This window comes from Amblyomma americanum, chromosome 3 (assembly GCF_052857255.1).
Source record: "Amblyomma americanum isolate KBUSLIRL-KWMA chromosome 3, ASM5285725v1, whole genome shotgun sequence".
Classification (NCBI taxonomy): Eukaryota; Metazoa; Arthropoda; class Arachnida; order Ixodida; family Ixodidae; genus Amblyomma; species Amblyomma americanum.
The window spans coordinates 39,781,397-39,797,855 of record NC_135499.1 but is presented as its reverse complement, the minus strand read 5'-3'; the positions used below and the strand labels follow the sequence as shown (position 1 = coordinate 39,797,855).

Genomic DNA, 16,459 nt, shown 5'->3' with positions numbered 1-16,459 from the left:
AGTCCGTAAAACTACTGAATTTTTTTTCGAGTGCAAGGAATTCTTATATTATATGTTGTTGTGGAGTTTGCTTTTTACGGAACTGTGTAAGAGTGAAATCGCAGATTTCAGGAAAATTGTACCTCGGAGGAAGTGGATCTCGTCTTTGAGTAATACCAGGTAATGTATCTAGTACACCGAGGTATTAGAACATCTTTTCAAAACATAGGAGGAGCAACCTTATAGTTAGTGGTTTGTTGTTAAACAGTGTTCTAGATGGGCACTTTGTGACTGTGTGGTAACATAGGTGTTTGCGCAGCGAACGGATTTTTAAAATGCACGAGCATGTAAGCATGGTTTTTCTCTCTGTAAGTGATGGTTTGTTGATTTCTACATAAAGACTGTTTACGGGTGACGTCCTGGATGCACCAGTGGAAAGACGCAAACTTAAATTATGTACTGGATCCAGTCTATGGTATGATGGCCTCGCTGACCCATTCACTATACATCCATGATCAAGGGTAGAGCACAATACAGAGCGGTAAATTTGTAAAAGACATGTCCTGTCAGCACCCCAATGTTTTCGTGACAGTACTTTAGGTATGTTAAGGGATCGGAAGGCTTTCTTGTTCAGTGCATTTATATTAGACATGAAATTAGTTTTTTGTCAAAGGTTATGCCTAGGAATTTGCATTCATTTTTTATGGGTAGCTGTGTTTTGTTCAGGTGTATGAATGGGTCGGCTTGTAGGCCTCGTTTGAGCAAGAAAAGAATGGCCACCGTTTTCTGCGTGGAAAACTAGAAACCGTTCTCGTCTACCCATGTCACTAGTTTATTCACTGTCAACTGTATTTGTCTCTCACAAGTTACCAGGTTTCAGGATGTGCAGGCTATTCGCAGATCGTCAACATAGACTGAATACGTAATGAACTTCAGGATTACTTTGGCTATGAAATTCACTGTTATAACAAAGATCATTGTGCTTAAAACACACCCCTGAGGTACTCCATTTTCTTGAACGAAGTCCCTTTAGAGAGTTGAGCCTAGGCATATGTGAAAGGAACGGTTGGAAAGGAAATGATTTAGGCAGTTTAACATCCTGCCATAGATGCCAAGCTATGCTATGTCATGAAGGATCCCAAACCTCCAGGTTGTGTTGTATGCCTTCTCGAGGTCGAAAAAGACTGCAAGACAGTGCTGTTTGTGTACAAAAACTTCTCGGACAGTATTTTCTAGGCGAGCTAAATGGTCTGTTGTTGAGCATGCTTTTTTAAAACCTCACTGATGGATATCAATAAGTTCGCGGGATTTAGGAAGAAAAGTTAGCCTTGTATTCAGCACACTTTCAAAAGATTTGGCGAGGCAGCTGGCAAGGGCTATTGGCCTGAAACTACAGGGGGATGTTGTTTGCTTACAGGCTTCAGGAATGTACAATAACTGCTTTCTTCCAGGCTTCCGGTAGTTTCCCGAGTACCAATATTTTGTTAAAAAATTTCAAAAGTGCATCAACAGACGGTTGGGAAAGACGCGCCAGCATTTTGTAATGTATATTATCAGGGCCAGGTTCTGTCTTTTTTCGACCAAGAGAACTTTGTTTATTTCTTGGATTATTATTAAACCATTGTATGAATCGTTTGTGCAACAGTTGTTGGAAGTCTATGTTTCTCTGCTGCGTGTTTATACTTTAAAAATGATTCTCTGTAATCTGAAGAACTACAAATGTTTGAGAAATGTTCACCTAAGATGTCTGCTTGTTCCTCTATACTTGTTTGTGTATCCGGAGCTGTTAGGAAAGAAATTGTGAAAGGAGAAAAGCTTCCATTAAGTTTGCAGACTTGTTCCCACATTTGTTTGCATGTAAACGAACTATTTATGGATGATACGCAGTTTCTCCAGGATGCTTTTCTGCACTGTGAAGGATGTACCGTGCTTTTACTCTCGCCTTTTAAAAATATATATGATTTTCATGCGTTGGGTATCTTCAGAAAACTCCCTAGACTTTATTTTGTTTCTTTTTCGCTCCATGGCATTTTTATATGTACCAGACCTTGTTGTTTTGTCGTACTATTTCTTATGATTGAGGAATAGCTTGGCGTGCAGCATGAATAATGCAAGTTGTAAAATTTCATTGAGTTCGTCAACGTTGAGATTGTTTGAAAATAATTTCTTCAGACTGGCCTCTTCTCTAAACAGTTGCCAGTCTGCTATGTGTAGCTTCCAGCAGCGTGGTTTACTTGGGATGACCGATGGTGGTGATGAAAAGTTAATCACCACAAGAAGGTGATCGCTTCTGTACGAGTTATCAAGAACATCCCACTTAAAATCGGTACAAACAGATGAAGAGCTAAAAGACAAGTCTATGCAATTCATTTTTCCTGAGGCTGGAGAGCAATATGTGGGTTTGCCTGTGTTGAGTAGGCAAACATTAATGCACAGAATAGTCTTCTATTAAAGGGCCCCTAGTGTCTGTTCACTCCTCCAAAATGGGGAGTACGCATTAAAATCCCCAACTACCAGATATGGCTCTGGTAGCTGATTAAAGTTATTCTAGGTCATGGAGTGTTACTGTGAGGTGTGGCTGAAGATACACTGAGCATATGGTAATTGTTTTAAAGCTAAAGACGGTGACTGCAATGGCTCCTTAATTCGCCTGGAGCTTGATTTCATGCATTGCAGCACCGCTCTGAACTACAACAGCAACACCTCCAAAGAGCCTGCTCACAGTCACGGCGAAAGACTTTATACTTTAAAAATATTTTTATGCAAAGGTCCCAAGTTGGTCTCCTGAAGATAGTCCTACAGGAGACAGAAAATGTAAGAGATATGTGGCATCACTATAGTCATTTAGAATTCCACGGCAGTTCCAGTGGATAAGGAACGTCATTATAAATTTTTTGAGGGGTGGGGGGGAGGGGGTATATTCAGAGCCTTAAGTCCCTCCTTGTTGAGGGCCTGTTATGTTTCTTTTTTTTTTTCGGTCAAGAGAGCTCCACAGCCGCAGCGGCAGTGGCGAGTTGTGACTTCTATCCATCACCTCAGTGGAGGCGATGGAGTTCTGCGGGCAGGGGGGTTGTGGACTTCTCCTGAACAGGGAAAGCCTTGCGGGCTGCCGACTTGGTGGCTGGCGGGCCCTCTTTCGGGAGTGGCATAGCAGCTCTCTCTGCGTCTGCCAGAGGCGTGGGTGGCCCTGCCTCAGCTTCACTGGTTGTGAGCTGGACAGGTACCGTAGACCGGTGTGGAGTGCCACACTGATGCACCACATCGGCGAAGTTTGTGTGGGGGTGAAGAAGAAAGTATTTTGTGTCATTGCCTAATGCCTTCTTGCCTCTTTAATTGTTATATTCTCTTTGGTCTTTATGGAAAATAGTATTTCCTTTTCTTTCTTTCATGCAGGCCACGACCTTGAATAAGTGGCGTGGTCGCCTTCGCAGTTTGCGCAGCGCAGCATCGCAGTTGTTGGATTCATGATCGTTTGAGGCACAGCTTGCATAGGTATCGCGTCCGCAGAAGCTTTGAGAGCCACGGCCAAACCTCTGGCATTTGAAGCAGCATCGAGGGTTAGGTATACATGGGCGGAGAGAGATTTTTGCGTATCCTACCTCGATTGACTCAGGCAGGGAGCAGGAGGCAAAGGTCAGGACTAGGTGCTTTGTCGGAATTTCTTTGTCTTCTTTGCAGATTTTGATTCTGTACACATTAGTCACATTCTGATCTAACTATCCTTCGAGCATTTCTTCTTCCGTTAGGTGCAGAAATTCATTGTCAGAAATGACACCGCATACTGTGTTTAAAGATCTGTGTGGGGTCAGAGAGACGGGGATGTCACCAAAGGTTTCGATGTTTGCCAGCTTTGAAATCTGAATGATTTCGAGCAGTCTGAGCAAAAGGCCACCACTAGCTAATTTTGTCACTTTATACTTAAGGCCCAGGGAACCTGTGAGAACTTTTGATACTAGAAATGAGGATATTAATCTGGCTGGCTTTTCTTTTTGTTCGCTATGAACGATGTGGTACTTTGGGAACGTTGTTTTCTTTTTGCTGAACTGAGAAGTGACATCGGTCCGCTCTCTGAAAAGAGGGCGATCATTTTTGAAAGGAGAGAGGCAGCCATAAAAAAGTGTGTTCTTAGGCCATAGTGCAAGCCACCCACAATGGTGCTCCAACTAGGGGATGGCATAGGAAGTTAAAGACAAGTCCTGCCCATGCCAGCTGTATGCCACTGCTATAACCAAATATGGGCAATTCAGGGTAGTTACACCATACAAGGTTAACCCTAGCCACCTTTGAAAAGTGAAAAAACCGAGAAGAGAGGAGGATACAGGAGAGTTGTAAGAAAGAGATAAGAAAATGAAAGATAGAGGGGAGGATAGGAAAAGGTGACTGCCGATTTCCCCGGTCAGGCCAGGCCGGAGGTGCCATCTATAGGAAGCTGGGGCCAAAGTGGTGTGTTGCCTTCGCCGAGGGGCCATGAAGGTCTGTGGAGGTCGCCCAGGAAGGCAACCGCGGTGACATTTATTGAGGGCTGCCGGGGAGGAGGCAGCAGCGGAGCGGCAGCGGCAGCGTCTGGCCCTGGCCAAAGTCCCGAGCCTTCGGCCTCTTCGGCATTTCGCTAGAGCTGGCCGCGCGGGTCGCTACAGGGTTCCCCCCCTAAACGAGTAGTCGGTATGTGTCAAAACGCCTGTGCAGGGCGTCCGGGGTTCGAAGACCAGGCTCAGGCGGGTGACCCTGGCTGTGGCATTGCGACCCAGCTTTCGGGGGGCGTCGAGGGACGCTTAGGGGCAGGTGAAGAAGGTGAGACCACCTGCTAAGTGGACCCAGCGCAAGAGGTTCTGGTGCAGCAGCTGCCGGCTCGCGTATGAGGTGTGGCGCAGCAGAGATTGCCAGGTGTGTCGAGGGTCCCGAGAATTGTGCAACTGTAGCCGGTTCGAGCTGCCGGTGATCAGACGGGCGACACCGGGAGGCGCAGCGAGGTGCGAGGCGGAGAAATAGCTGTTGGACTGCATGAGGCTGCTGGCACACATGCACAGCCAGCCGTGGACTGATTGGCTTGGATGCGACAGGCGGACGCATGATCGGCGGCCTTGCCACTGGCGCAGAGCAGGCCACGATGGGGGACGCCAGCGAGGTAGCGGCATTCGGAGGCGCCCTCAGCACCGCAACAGAAACTGGGGAAACGTCCGCTGGCCTGGGCAGCCTAGGAAGCTTGCTAGATGGCAGCTGAAGAAACTGCAGCGTGGGTACAACGTGATGGGGATCCACAGGCCGAAGGAACAGCCACAGAGATGGGGCACTCGGGGAGTGGTACCTCAGCCGGTAATAGCGCGGGAGGACTCACGGCAGTGTGCGAGGAGGGCTGAGCTGGAGCCGCTGTCGGGCAGGTGTGTGTAGCCTTAATTACTTCTTTTGCCAAACTCTGTGGAACAGTGTTCGCAGCAGGATGGTGGAACGGAGCGCCATAAAAACGGAAAAAAGCGTCCTTCAGTCCATCGAACAGGTGGCCATGAGGCGGCGGAAGGTCAAGCTGGTCAAAGACGTTGGCGGGCAACTTCCACTTGACCAGGAAGAACCGCCAAATCTAGGACGACATGCCATTGACGTATAGCTGGGCCTTTACTTGCGCGAACCATTCAATAGGGCTGTGCGGGTGGAATGGCCACAGCTGTACTCGGGATGGGTCCCGGGGCGGGATCGGGATCGGGCGCCACTCATCTTGCGGTAGCTCCATGGCGAGCAAGGAACTCGAAGGTACAGCTGCAGTGTACCGGTTGGGAGGGCGTTCGGGCTGTCCTAGGTCACCACAATGTAGAGGTCGCCCATGAAGGCGACTGCGGCCACAATTATTGGAGGGCTGTCAGAGAAGAGACAACAGCGGAGCGGCGGTGGCAGCGTCCGGCCCTGGCCAAGGTCCCGGGCGTTCTCCTCAGCGTGCGCTGGGAACACTTCATCCTTTTTGGTATCCGGCACACTGCCAGCCACGCGGGGCGCTACAGGTCCAAACGCTCGGCATCGGCTCAACCACCACGATTCCCTTTTCCCCAGACATGGCGATGCCACGCACGGCTAAGCGCGAGTGCTTGGATTCGCGGTGATGCACTGCTCACCATCATCCCCCTGCGGAGATGTCCCTGTGGTTGCTCAGGAACCCGTGGCTAAGTGCGAGTGCTTGGATCCGCGGTGATGCACTGCTCACCATCATCCCCCTGCGGAGATGTCCCTGTGGTTGCTCAGGAACCCGTGGTGTCGCAACTCACCATCATCTGCATGGAGCAGATGCCCCCTGCGGGGCCTCTCGTTGTGGCCTGCATACTGTGCTTTGACTGTGTGACTGTGGCCTTGACTGTGTTGCGACTTTGGTTTTGTCTTTCGTTTTGACTATGTTTCTACTTCCCCGATTTTCATCGTGGCCTGCACTCCGCTCTGACTGTGTCATGAGAAAGAGGCAAAGTAAACAGAAAAGGTAGTAAAGATCAAGACAGAAGATCAAATCACTGGAGATACTTAAGAACTTTTGGAATTAGGAAGCAAGTAGCCAAATGAGAAGGAAGAAGCAGGTGATTTAAAAGGAGAAGAGCTAACATGGATCAGGGGCATAGCATCCCAGCCGTCATCTTTGCTGAGTGGCTTTTGGCAGGCGGCACAGTCGGTTCCAGTGGCCTCCCGTCCAGGTGTGGTCCCCACCGGCTTCCGCTCCGGTTCCGTGGGCCACGACACTTTCACCGTGTACAGAATGAGGGTCCTGGACGCAAGCACCGGGAACACTGACGCTGCCGGTTTGGTCTTGTCGGACCTTTGTCTGTGGCACGAGGGCAAAAGACCACCGAGGTCAAGCTACAGGTGACGTGGCACTGGACATCTGCCACCCCCTCTGATCCACTTGTTAGCATCTCCACCACTGGACTCCCTCAACAGCTAGCGCAAGGTACCATCGAAATGCAGGGCGCATAGTACAGCTTCGCCGCGTAGAGTCTCTCCAGCGCTGTGCACTATTGGAACTCCAAAGCCTTCGCTCGCGTGTTAGGAGACTGACACCTTTCCTTTTTTCTGTTTGTGCACATATGAGGATTCTTTCATGATTAGCATTTGATCTAGGTTTTGTATGTCTCATCGGTTGCGTCCTTGATAGTGCTGTCATGAATAAAATGTCCTGGCTCAAGTGCAGCCTCGAAGTCCATCCCTCAACCTTTAGGCACGCACGCATAGAACATGCGGACCACCCAACTGTGTGACAGGCTGCAACTGTGCCTTTTGTTTCCTCGTTTTTAGTTTTTTACTGCTCTGCTTTTCCCTTAAATTTTTAATTTTTTTCTCTGAGCATTTAGCTCCTTTTCATTTATCTTGAATCGGCATTAAGCATGGCAAAGAGTTGCTGTACCAGTAAATGGCACAGCCATGCCTGTAGCCCAATTTATTCAGCACCGTATGTGAAATTCGGAGGTTGTGGGTTCACATCCCACCAGTGGCATGTGGTTGTTTTGCTACTTTCTAATCAATTATGTTTCAGAAATGAAGTGATTGCACTGTTAGATCCCCATTGATACACAAAAAAAATTAAGCATTCTCGTATACCACCTATTTTCCTTGGTTTCAATAGACAGTTTTAGCTGTGCGTACGCAAGTGCTTGCATACGCAAAGCGCTACGGCGCTGCGTGCATTACGCTGTCCGCTCCGAAGTATAGTTTTAGCTGGCCGTGCCGTAGCGTCCCTCAGGTGCACGTAGCGCCATCTAATGACAAGACGTCAAAGCACATCAACGCTCTGTTGAAGAAAATTTCATCCGTGATTACTGATAACTAGGGTGAGTGCATTGGGAGCCTTTTTTGATCCAAGAAGAAAAACTATGCAAACCGAAGAAAATGTAAGAACTGGCTAAAAGCTAGAAAACTTCTTCGCCAGGTGTCGTTGCTACGAGGAAAACACACTGAATTTAGTTAGATCTAAGAGCTTGAAAATCGCCAAATTATCTGAAAAACAGGGGCTAGTTATCGCTTATACTGCTACGTGTGGGCAAGAGTAGGCGAAATAAAAACGAACCGCTACCATTTGAGCGAGCTATTGCGTCGGAGAATCCAGCGGCGACATGTATTTATTCCAAAGCGGGCGACCAGGGCGCCGCCATCTTGTCAAAGTTAGCGTACGCAAGCCACGCAAGCGCCGCAATGCAATGTCTGCTGGCTAGCGTACGCACGCAAGACGCAAGGCTTGCGCTTGCGCACTACCGTCCCCGCAAACTCCTTGTGTACGCTAAGCCGTTGCGTACGCACAGCTAAAACTGTCTAATGACTGTTGGCAGCTCTAGAGGCTCAGTACATAACACCATTTCCTCCAATATTGCCTGTCCCGTGCCAGCCTACACTCTTCTAGGTTTCGATGAACGTTGGCAGCTCTAGAGGCTCAGTACATAACACCAATTCCTCCAATATTGCCTGTCCCATGCCAGCCTACACTTTTCTTGGTTTCGATGACCGTTGGCAGCTCTAGAGGCTCAGTACATAACACCAATTCCTCCAATATTGCCTGTCCCATGCCAGCCTACACTTTTCTTGGTTTCGATGACCGTTGGCAGCTCTAGAGGCTCAGTACATAACACCAATTCCTCCAATATTGCCTGTCCCATGCCAGCCTACACTTTCCTAGGTTTCGATGACCATTGGCAGCTCTAGAGGCTCAGTACATAACACCAATTCCTCCAAAAGTGCCTGTCCCATGCCAGCCTACACTTTTCTTGGTTTCAATGACCGTTGGCAGCTCTAGAGGCTCAGTACATAACACCAATTCCTCCAATATTGCCTGTCCCATGCCAGCCTACACTTTTCTTGGTTTCGATGACCGTTGACAGCTCTAGAGGCTCAGTACATAACACCAAATCCTCCAATATTGCCTGTCCCATGCCAGCCTACACTTTTCTTGGTTTCGATGACCGTTGACAGCTTTAGAGGCTCAGTACATAACACCAAATCCTCCAATATTGCCTGTCCCATGCCAGCCTACACTTTCCTAGGTTTCGATGACCGTTGGCAGCTCTAGAGGCTCAGTACATAACACCAATTCCTCCAATATTGCCTGCCCCATGCCAGCCTACACTTTCCTTGGTTTCGATTACCATTGGCAGCTCTAGATGCTCAGTACATAACACCAATTCCTCCAATATTGCCTGTTCCATGCCAGCCTACACTTTTCTTGGTTTCGATGACCGTTGGCAGCTCTAGAGGCTCAGTACATAACACCAATTCCTCCAATATTGCCTGTCCCATGCCAGCCTACACTTTCCTTGGTTTCGATGACTGTTGGCAGCTCTAGAGGCTTAGTACACAACACCAATTCCTCCAATATTGCCTGTCCTGTGCCAGCCTACACTTTCCTAGGTTTCGATGACTGTTGGCTGCTCTAGATGATCAGTACACAACACCAATTCCTCCAATATTGCAAAGCGAATGCTTTCTCATCTCTCCACCAGACATCCGGGCACTTGTTTTAGTACCCTTGGCATCTGCATGAAAATAAATTGCATCTCCCCATACTGCATGTGAAGGTGCTTATTTCTCAAGAACAAAACTATGTGCATTAAATACAAAGACAGCTCAAAATCCTTTCAATAAAACTTACCAGGTGCAATTTGTTGTTCCCTCCCATACTCCATGTACAGTGGCATTTACCAGTCAGCTTCATCATCACCAGCAGCAGCCTGACGAGGACAACCGCTAGGCTTTAGTTGGCTTCACCACATGATAGTGATGTGCCGTGGAAAATGAGTACCAGAGACTAAAGCCAACCACAAGCACACCCCCTAATTCAACTCGTCATGCAGTTTCACAACGCTTGTGCTACCTGCAGGTGCCCAAGTCTGCGCAGCCAACCCACCTCCACATGGGAAGAGTGACGGCAGGAGTACAGTTAGAAGTGCTGCTTACAGGGCCACGGTGCACAGTTGATATATCGAAATTGGAGTTTAGTAAAGTATACAACTTTCCCATAGTTTTACACAGGACTCTCAGGGGGACAATCTGGGTGGTCAATAGAGCCAATAATTCAAAGTATCTAGGCTTGGTATATCTGGGCTCGACTAAAATGTGAATAAACGCTACGAGTGTTCACACATGCCATTCTGTAGTAAAAAACACAAGCAAAAAGAGGTCCGGACTAGTGGCGGATCAGTCATGACACCTTTTTCATTTGGTAGACTCTTGATTAGTTACAGGGTAAAAGATATAAGTGAAAACAGGGGTAGAAACTCATAAAAATGACTAAAATCATGCAGCTGAGACCAGAAGGCTGGCGGCACCGCAAGCACTTCGCATGCAGCAAGCTGTGCTCCTGGGAAGCAGAAGTTGACCAGGGACAATGCTGGGCGGCAACGTGGAGACAAGTGGGCTAGCTGCCAAAGCTGGAGAGCTGCAGGTGTTGCATCTTGTTGCGTGCTGCACACAAGGCAAGTACAAAGAGAGAAACAATTGGAGTCTGACAAGATGCACATGTTGCTTTCTTGCAGAGTGACTCAGCAGCAGAACATTCTACTTAACGGAAGAAAACACCTGTCCATGGAAATCCCTTTCAGGGCCTTCACCTGCTGTTATGGAATAGCCCTAACTACTGAGTGTTGCATCAATTAGAGGTAATTGAAAAAAAAAAAATCACCTCGGCTTAACCACTCCCTTGTTTGGGCTCAAATTTTGTGGCATTTGGCAGTAAGTTTATTTTTCGTACTATATGCTGGAATCGTATACTTGCCTGAACAAGTGAAAACTAACCGAAAGTCCGCATTGTATGCAACGATGCCGGACCAAATATTCTACAGAAGTACTTCGTAATGAAAGGTGCCAGCAGCACAGAGGGGCATGAAGAGATGGCAGACCTAGGGCACTGAGACCCAGGGCACAGCAGAGGTGGTGGCTTCAGGAATGTGCACAGCTCTCTAGAGTAAACCACTACAGTAACCACTAGAGCAAAAAATCTGTCAGCAAGGACAGTGAAACTCTGCTACATGCACCTGTGAGCTTGATAGGGAACCTGCGGATTAGCGTGGGTAGATAGCATACTGCCATAAACACTGCCTCCATTGGTCCGTGGCAAGGTTTAGGGAAGAAGGGTCTAGACATAGCCCTAACTCAACATTTGACCCCTGATAAGGGAATGCACACCGCCCTCTGCTCCTGTCATCCCTTTTGAGCCAGTCTGTTGTATTCCGATTGCTTCATGGAGAAAAAAACAGTTGGCGGTTGTGGCACCCTCCTACCTTGGTTGACTGCTCTACTGGCTCTCTTGATTTATTGTCATGTACAGAACATTGATGGCGCTACCACACTGCCCTTGGAATCGATTTTTTTGTAGAACAAATGCGATGGGTATGAGGAATGCTGTCGTGATGGAGAAGATATTTTAGGGGTTTCTTTAGGGTGTGCACAAATTGTACAGTGCCACACTTTTGTGTGGCTGTATCCATACAAGTAGGGCAGCCCTGCCGACATCATCTTCAGCCTGACTACGCCCACTGCAAGGCAAAGGCCTCTCCCACATCTCTCCAATTAAGCCGGTCCTTTGCCAGCTGTGGCCACCGTATCCCCGCAAAGTTCTTAATCGCATCCGCCCACCTAACCTTCTACCGCCCCCTGCTACGCTTGCCTTCTCTTGAAAACAACAGCTCCTGGGGAGCAAGATCGGAGAATGGCACTACTTTGGACTGCACAAACTATGTCCCTGGCTTTCAAGATCCTCCCTGTTTTGCCAAGACCTTGTCATAGCCAGCAGCAGCAAGAAATAAGTAATGAGGTGCAGGTGATGCTGTAGAGAATACAGAGAGGATTTTTAGACGTGTTCCTGTTTGTGGCAGAATCGCTTGCAACAGCATGTGGCCCAGGTGTGTTCTTTTAGGGTGAGAACTGGAATGTTGTAACATGCTTAAAAACTCATGTCCAGCATGCCTCACCTGTGGCAAAGCCACAAGGCGCAGGAAATTGCATTTGTATTGAAATGGCACAGTTGGCGTTGCTGTTCCACCCCTATTCTGCTGGAGAGCTCAAGATGAAATTTAAGGAAAAATTTTTTTTGACAGTTCCAAGGAAAGTGACTTCCTGTTCGTCGACAACAGGACTGGGTGTTTGGAAACAAAATGCTACAGTTTCAAATCTGATGCTACAGACAAAGTAACAGAGCATATTCTTATACAGTGCATGGGCTTCTAGCATCCAGCACACAAAGCCACCCAACATACCATGCCAACAGCCTAAGTGTAGTTAATTGTCAGCAAAAAGATCAGTGGAGAATATTAGGAGAGCAGTTCAGCCCCGCAAAGAAGTACACTGGCACCAAAAAAGACAGCTTAAGGGCCACAGCCATGATCTGAAACAGGAGCTACTATAATTGTCAACCTGTCAAATATCGGTAGCCCTCTAACTTTCTGTAGCGGAAAATTTTAAACGCTGGAAATTAAGAACAAATAAGCTTGAATCTTCCACGGATACATCAAATAATGCTTCAGAGTACACTTCATGTTATGTTCGAAACCAAGGCCAGTGAATTCTTAGTGTGAATTCTTTTTTTTTTTTTAGCGTTTAAAGGCAGCTTAAACAACCTTCACTGCCAGACTTGTGAGCCACTAGGAGATGCCAGCTTTTCAATGACCCTGTGGAAAACTGCATGACATGCAAGTGCAAGGGAAAGAAGAAGGTGCTGCAGGCCATTGATAAAGAACAGGCTACTGAAAGAGTTGAGTGGAGTAGGGAAAGCAAAGAAGGCGCAGAACTGTGCAGTAAGAAACATCCAGTAACAGCGCAGGGGGACGCGTGTTTTAATGGGACGCTGAGGACAAACAGAAGCTGGCCTGTATCCATAGGGTGCCCCGTTCAAATCACGAGCCCACTCTACGAAAAACTGAGCTTTTACAATTTATGTAAGACCAAGGAATGAAATCCAGGCATTGCCATCATTGGCACCTGAAGTGTGGCCTCTTGAATAATGCCGACGTATCTGTGGCTTACACATTTTAGTGTGCCACCTGCGTTTCTTCCTCAGCGCCCCAGCTATAGTTGGCCTGAACGGTTCGAGCTTGCGTTATAACTGTAACCTTACATAACTCTCCCAAGGCCTTAAGCACGCCTGATTGCGTTATATACGTGCAAATAAGGTAAGTTAGTCATTTTCACATTGTACCGTCATTCCAGCTGCTGAAATACAATGTCCGTAAAAATGCTTAAATTCACTCTGTGCCTGCAGTGAACAGGAAGTGGTGTGCAGTCAACAGTTCAGCATGGCTGGCGAAGTAAGCTGCACTGCCTGCAGGGGAGAGTATGTAGGGGCACCACTGAGATCCCTATAGCGGCCGGGTCTGCTAGCCGTGACCTCCGCTGTTGGCGCACATTTGTTAGTGAGAGGCAGATATTTCCTCTTTATGCTTTCCGATCATAGATACTTCTACAGCTGCAGAGATAAGAGACAGGCATGGATCGGCGCTCTAAGAGAAAGGTCGCATCTTCACCGTCATTGCAGTACGAAATACCCAGTGTGCGTATGCGCCAAGCGCTTGGGGCAAGACCAAAGGCACCTGACTGCCAAGCATAGTTGACTGCAGTTACATGTTTATCGAACTTTACAACAGCACATGTATGTCCCATGATGCCCCAACACGTCGAACCAATGTGAAAGACTTCTCTGTTGTCTAGCCCAGCAACCATGTGCCCCGGAACGCTAGCTATGCATACCCACATGTCGTGCTGTTGATAGCAATTGCAAGTCTTCTCATTAAATTACAATGGTGATGCAGAAGCTGCACCTGTGGACGCAGCTGCTCAAGAGTTTTGACAAATGGTCGGATGCTCAATGAAATTGCATTCTGTGGCACCACCATACCCCGCGCGCAGTTAGTTACTCATGCCTGAGCAGACTGAATGAAAGGGGGTGAAGGGAAAACGATTGCTTTCTAGGCAACATTTAGGAATCCACCACAAAAAAGAACCAAATGTGCTCATTTTGAAAGCAGTGCAAAATAGCAACGAAGCTAAATATGATGTCTGAGAGCATCACTTTCCAACATTTTACGAAGCAGCTAGTGTTTGTTTTCATTTCACTGCCATACTAGCAATAAGACACAATGCTACACAAAAAAAAAAAAACTCAAGGTAATAAGATACCTTTTAAAGTATATACAGTTTTAGCTGGTACCTTTTCGAACTCCTATAACTAGTACACCACAGGTAGTACACCACCGCATAATGTTTGCTGTAACCTTGTCACTTGGTAGTTCTTGGCTGAAAAAAAATATATACAAACGACACCGAGTGGTTGATTTTCGCCTGACACCTGTCGGCCGTTGTCATTTGGGAGCACTTGCCTACATGGTGTGCAATTTGGTTGGGGTGCACGCTCCGCTCTTGATGTTCATTTTCTCACCATTAACGAAATACTAGCTCGACATCTCGCTCTTTTTCATCATACACTTGGGGCCTACCACCGTTTCTGAGGGGGCTAACAAACCTTTGAAAATTGCCCGCCACCTTGGCTCGGTGGCTTTGGCATTTGGCTACTGAGCCCAAGGTCATGGGACCAAATCTTCAACGAGGCAAGGCTCACTTTGACAGAAGCAGAACACAAAAGCATTGTGTAGTGTCAGCGCACGTTGAAGAAACTCAGATGGTTGAACATGAGCCAGACTGCTCCACTACAGCATCTTTCAGAGCACACATGCATTTTCAGGATATTAAACCCATTATTAAACCAGAAAAAATTAAGAACAAACAAGCAAACAAATATTACTGTCTTTCGAAAGTAATACAGTAGAGCCCCGCTGTTATGTTTTTCAAGGGACCGTGAAAAAAAATACACCAACTGCGAAACGTAATGTAGCCGAAAAGCAAGAGTGAAAAATTTAAAATGTATGTCACTACCTGCCATTTTTTTGTTTTTTTTTTCTTCTAGTAAGGGGAACATGCTTCTGTGGAAACTGCATAGCTTTGAGGCTCTTGCAATCTTTCCCAAGCACAGAAGGTCCAAAACGCCCTGCACTGGCTCTCTGTTTGCCTGAGCAGCTGCTGGTAAAAGGGAGTCAGTAGCGAACAAGGCAGGTGCACAGAGCAAGTGAAGTTAGGGCACGCGTGTGCACTTCTGCATTATTTTCGCGACAGTCGCTTTAATCCTACTCAATCCTCATTTATCGGAACCTAGAAATCGCACTTTTAAGCCTCTGATGACAGGGAAAATGCAAATGACAAAAATAAAAGCTTTGGAGCCAACAGGCACAACTGAATCCCGTACAGTGCTCTCCGCATGACGTTTGCCACGGCACAGTTTCGTTTTCGCGCTTTCGGTCGTTTGTGCCATGCTGCACAGCAATGGAGCTGCAACATGATTTGCACCAACTTAAGTGTGCTTGACGTCGGCGTCAGTGCAATATGTAAGAAGTCATCGAACAATGTGGCGGCTACGCGCCAATGGAGTCTTAAGTTCTGTTTTCGCCCCGTTGCAGTTCCGAGCACACCAAATGTAGGCTGTAAAAATACCAACGGGGGTGAACCACTATTTGAAGTGACATTCGCGATGTAGCATGCGAGGAAGCTACCACAGTTGCGATGTAACCGCAGAGTCTGCATTGCATGGGCTTCTATGGGAGCTTGGACATGACTGGCTAAAGAAAGTGTAGCAGCCGGGAAAACGCCGCACCTGGGAACATAACAGCGGGGTTCTACTGTATCAGGCCTCTGCAAACAAAAATATTGCAGCAAATAGGCACATGTAGGCAGCTTCATGCCTCAGTACATGTTCATTTTGAGTTGCAAAGCACCATCGAGCCGAAATTTGCATGTTAAACAAATAAAGCAGCCGTTTAATAGAGCCCGCAGGAATGAGTCAAAAGCACAACAGGCCACGGCACAGTACATGACATGCAGAGGTAAACAGGCAGCATAAAGCACAGACATATCCCATGTCATCCATAGCAACCAACGAAGCCTGCTATATTCTAGTGTACTGTATGGTTAAGAGTTTTGCTCAACTTTAAACAGCATAATGTTTTTAATGCATAAAAGAAACTGCAGGTATGGTCACACACAAACTGACTGCGTCTGCATGAGTTTCTCTTTTTACGATATTTACCGAATGGTCCTTTGCGATTCACATCCTAAAGAGGCAGCGTGCGTGAATTTCGCAGGGAGAGAAATTGAGTTTTGCAAGGCTAAACCTGTCTCTGAGATTAATAGCATTAACAGCATGCTCATGCAGTTACCGTTAGATTCTAAAGCTAGATTCTAAGAAAGCCTGCTTATGGCAGTAGATGCAATTATGTCGAGTTTTTGTGATATACACCTGAGCAAAAACCAGTGGCAAGCAGCAGGCAACTTGAAGCAGCTCTGACGCTGCTTCGCAAGACCACGACAGGCTGCACAGCCAGCGCTGGGCTCATGGCGTATACTAACATGTTCACTCACTTGCTTTACTATCCATGGATTTTAAATCCATTCCCATGTCTTTATGTACTGCCAAAGCTCTGCTGCCCAT

The 16,459-nt window shown here is 47.2% G+C and overlaps 1 protein-coding gene across 2 annotated transcripts in view; it reads right to left on the bottom strand.

Moving 5' to 3' along the window:
* Positions 1 to 10,126: 10,126 nt before the first annotated feature.
* The window catches only part of gwl (serine/threonine-protein kinase greatwall), a 130,622-nt gene continuing 124,289 nt past the window's right edge, over positions 10,127 to 16,459 (bottom strand). For both annotated transcript variants that reach the window (XM_077657282.1, XM_077657283.1), the window contains one exon: positions 10,127 to 10,395. In XM_077657282.1, the coding sequence (XP_077513408.1) occupies positions 10,349 to 10,395 (47 nt within the window). In that variant the 3' untranslated portion in view covers positions 10,127 to 10,348. The remainder of the gene's footprint in view (positions 10,396 to 16,459) is intronic.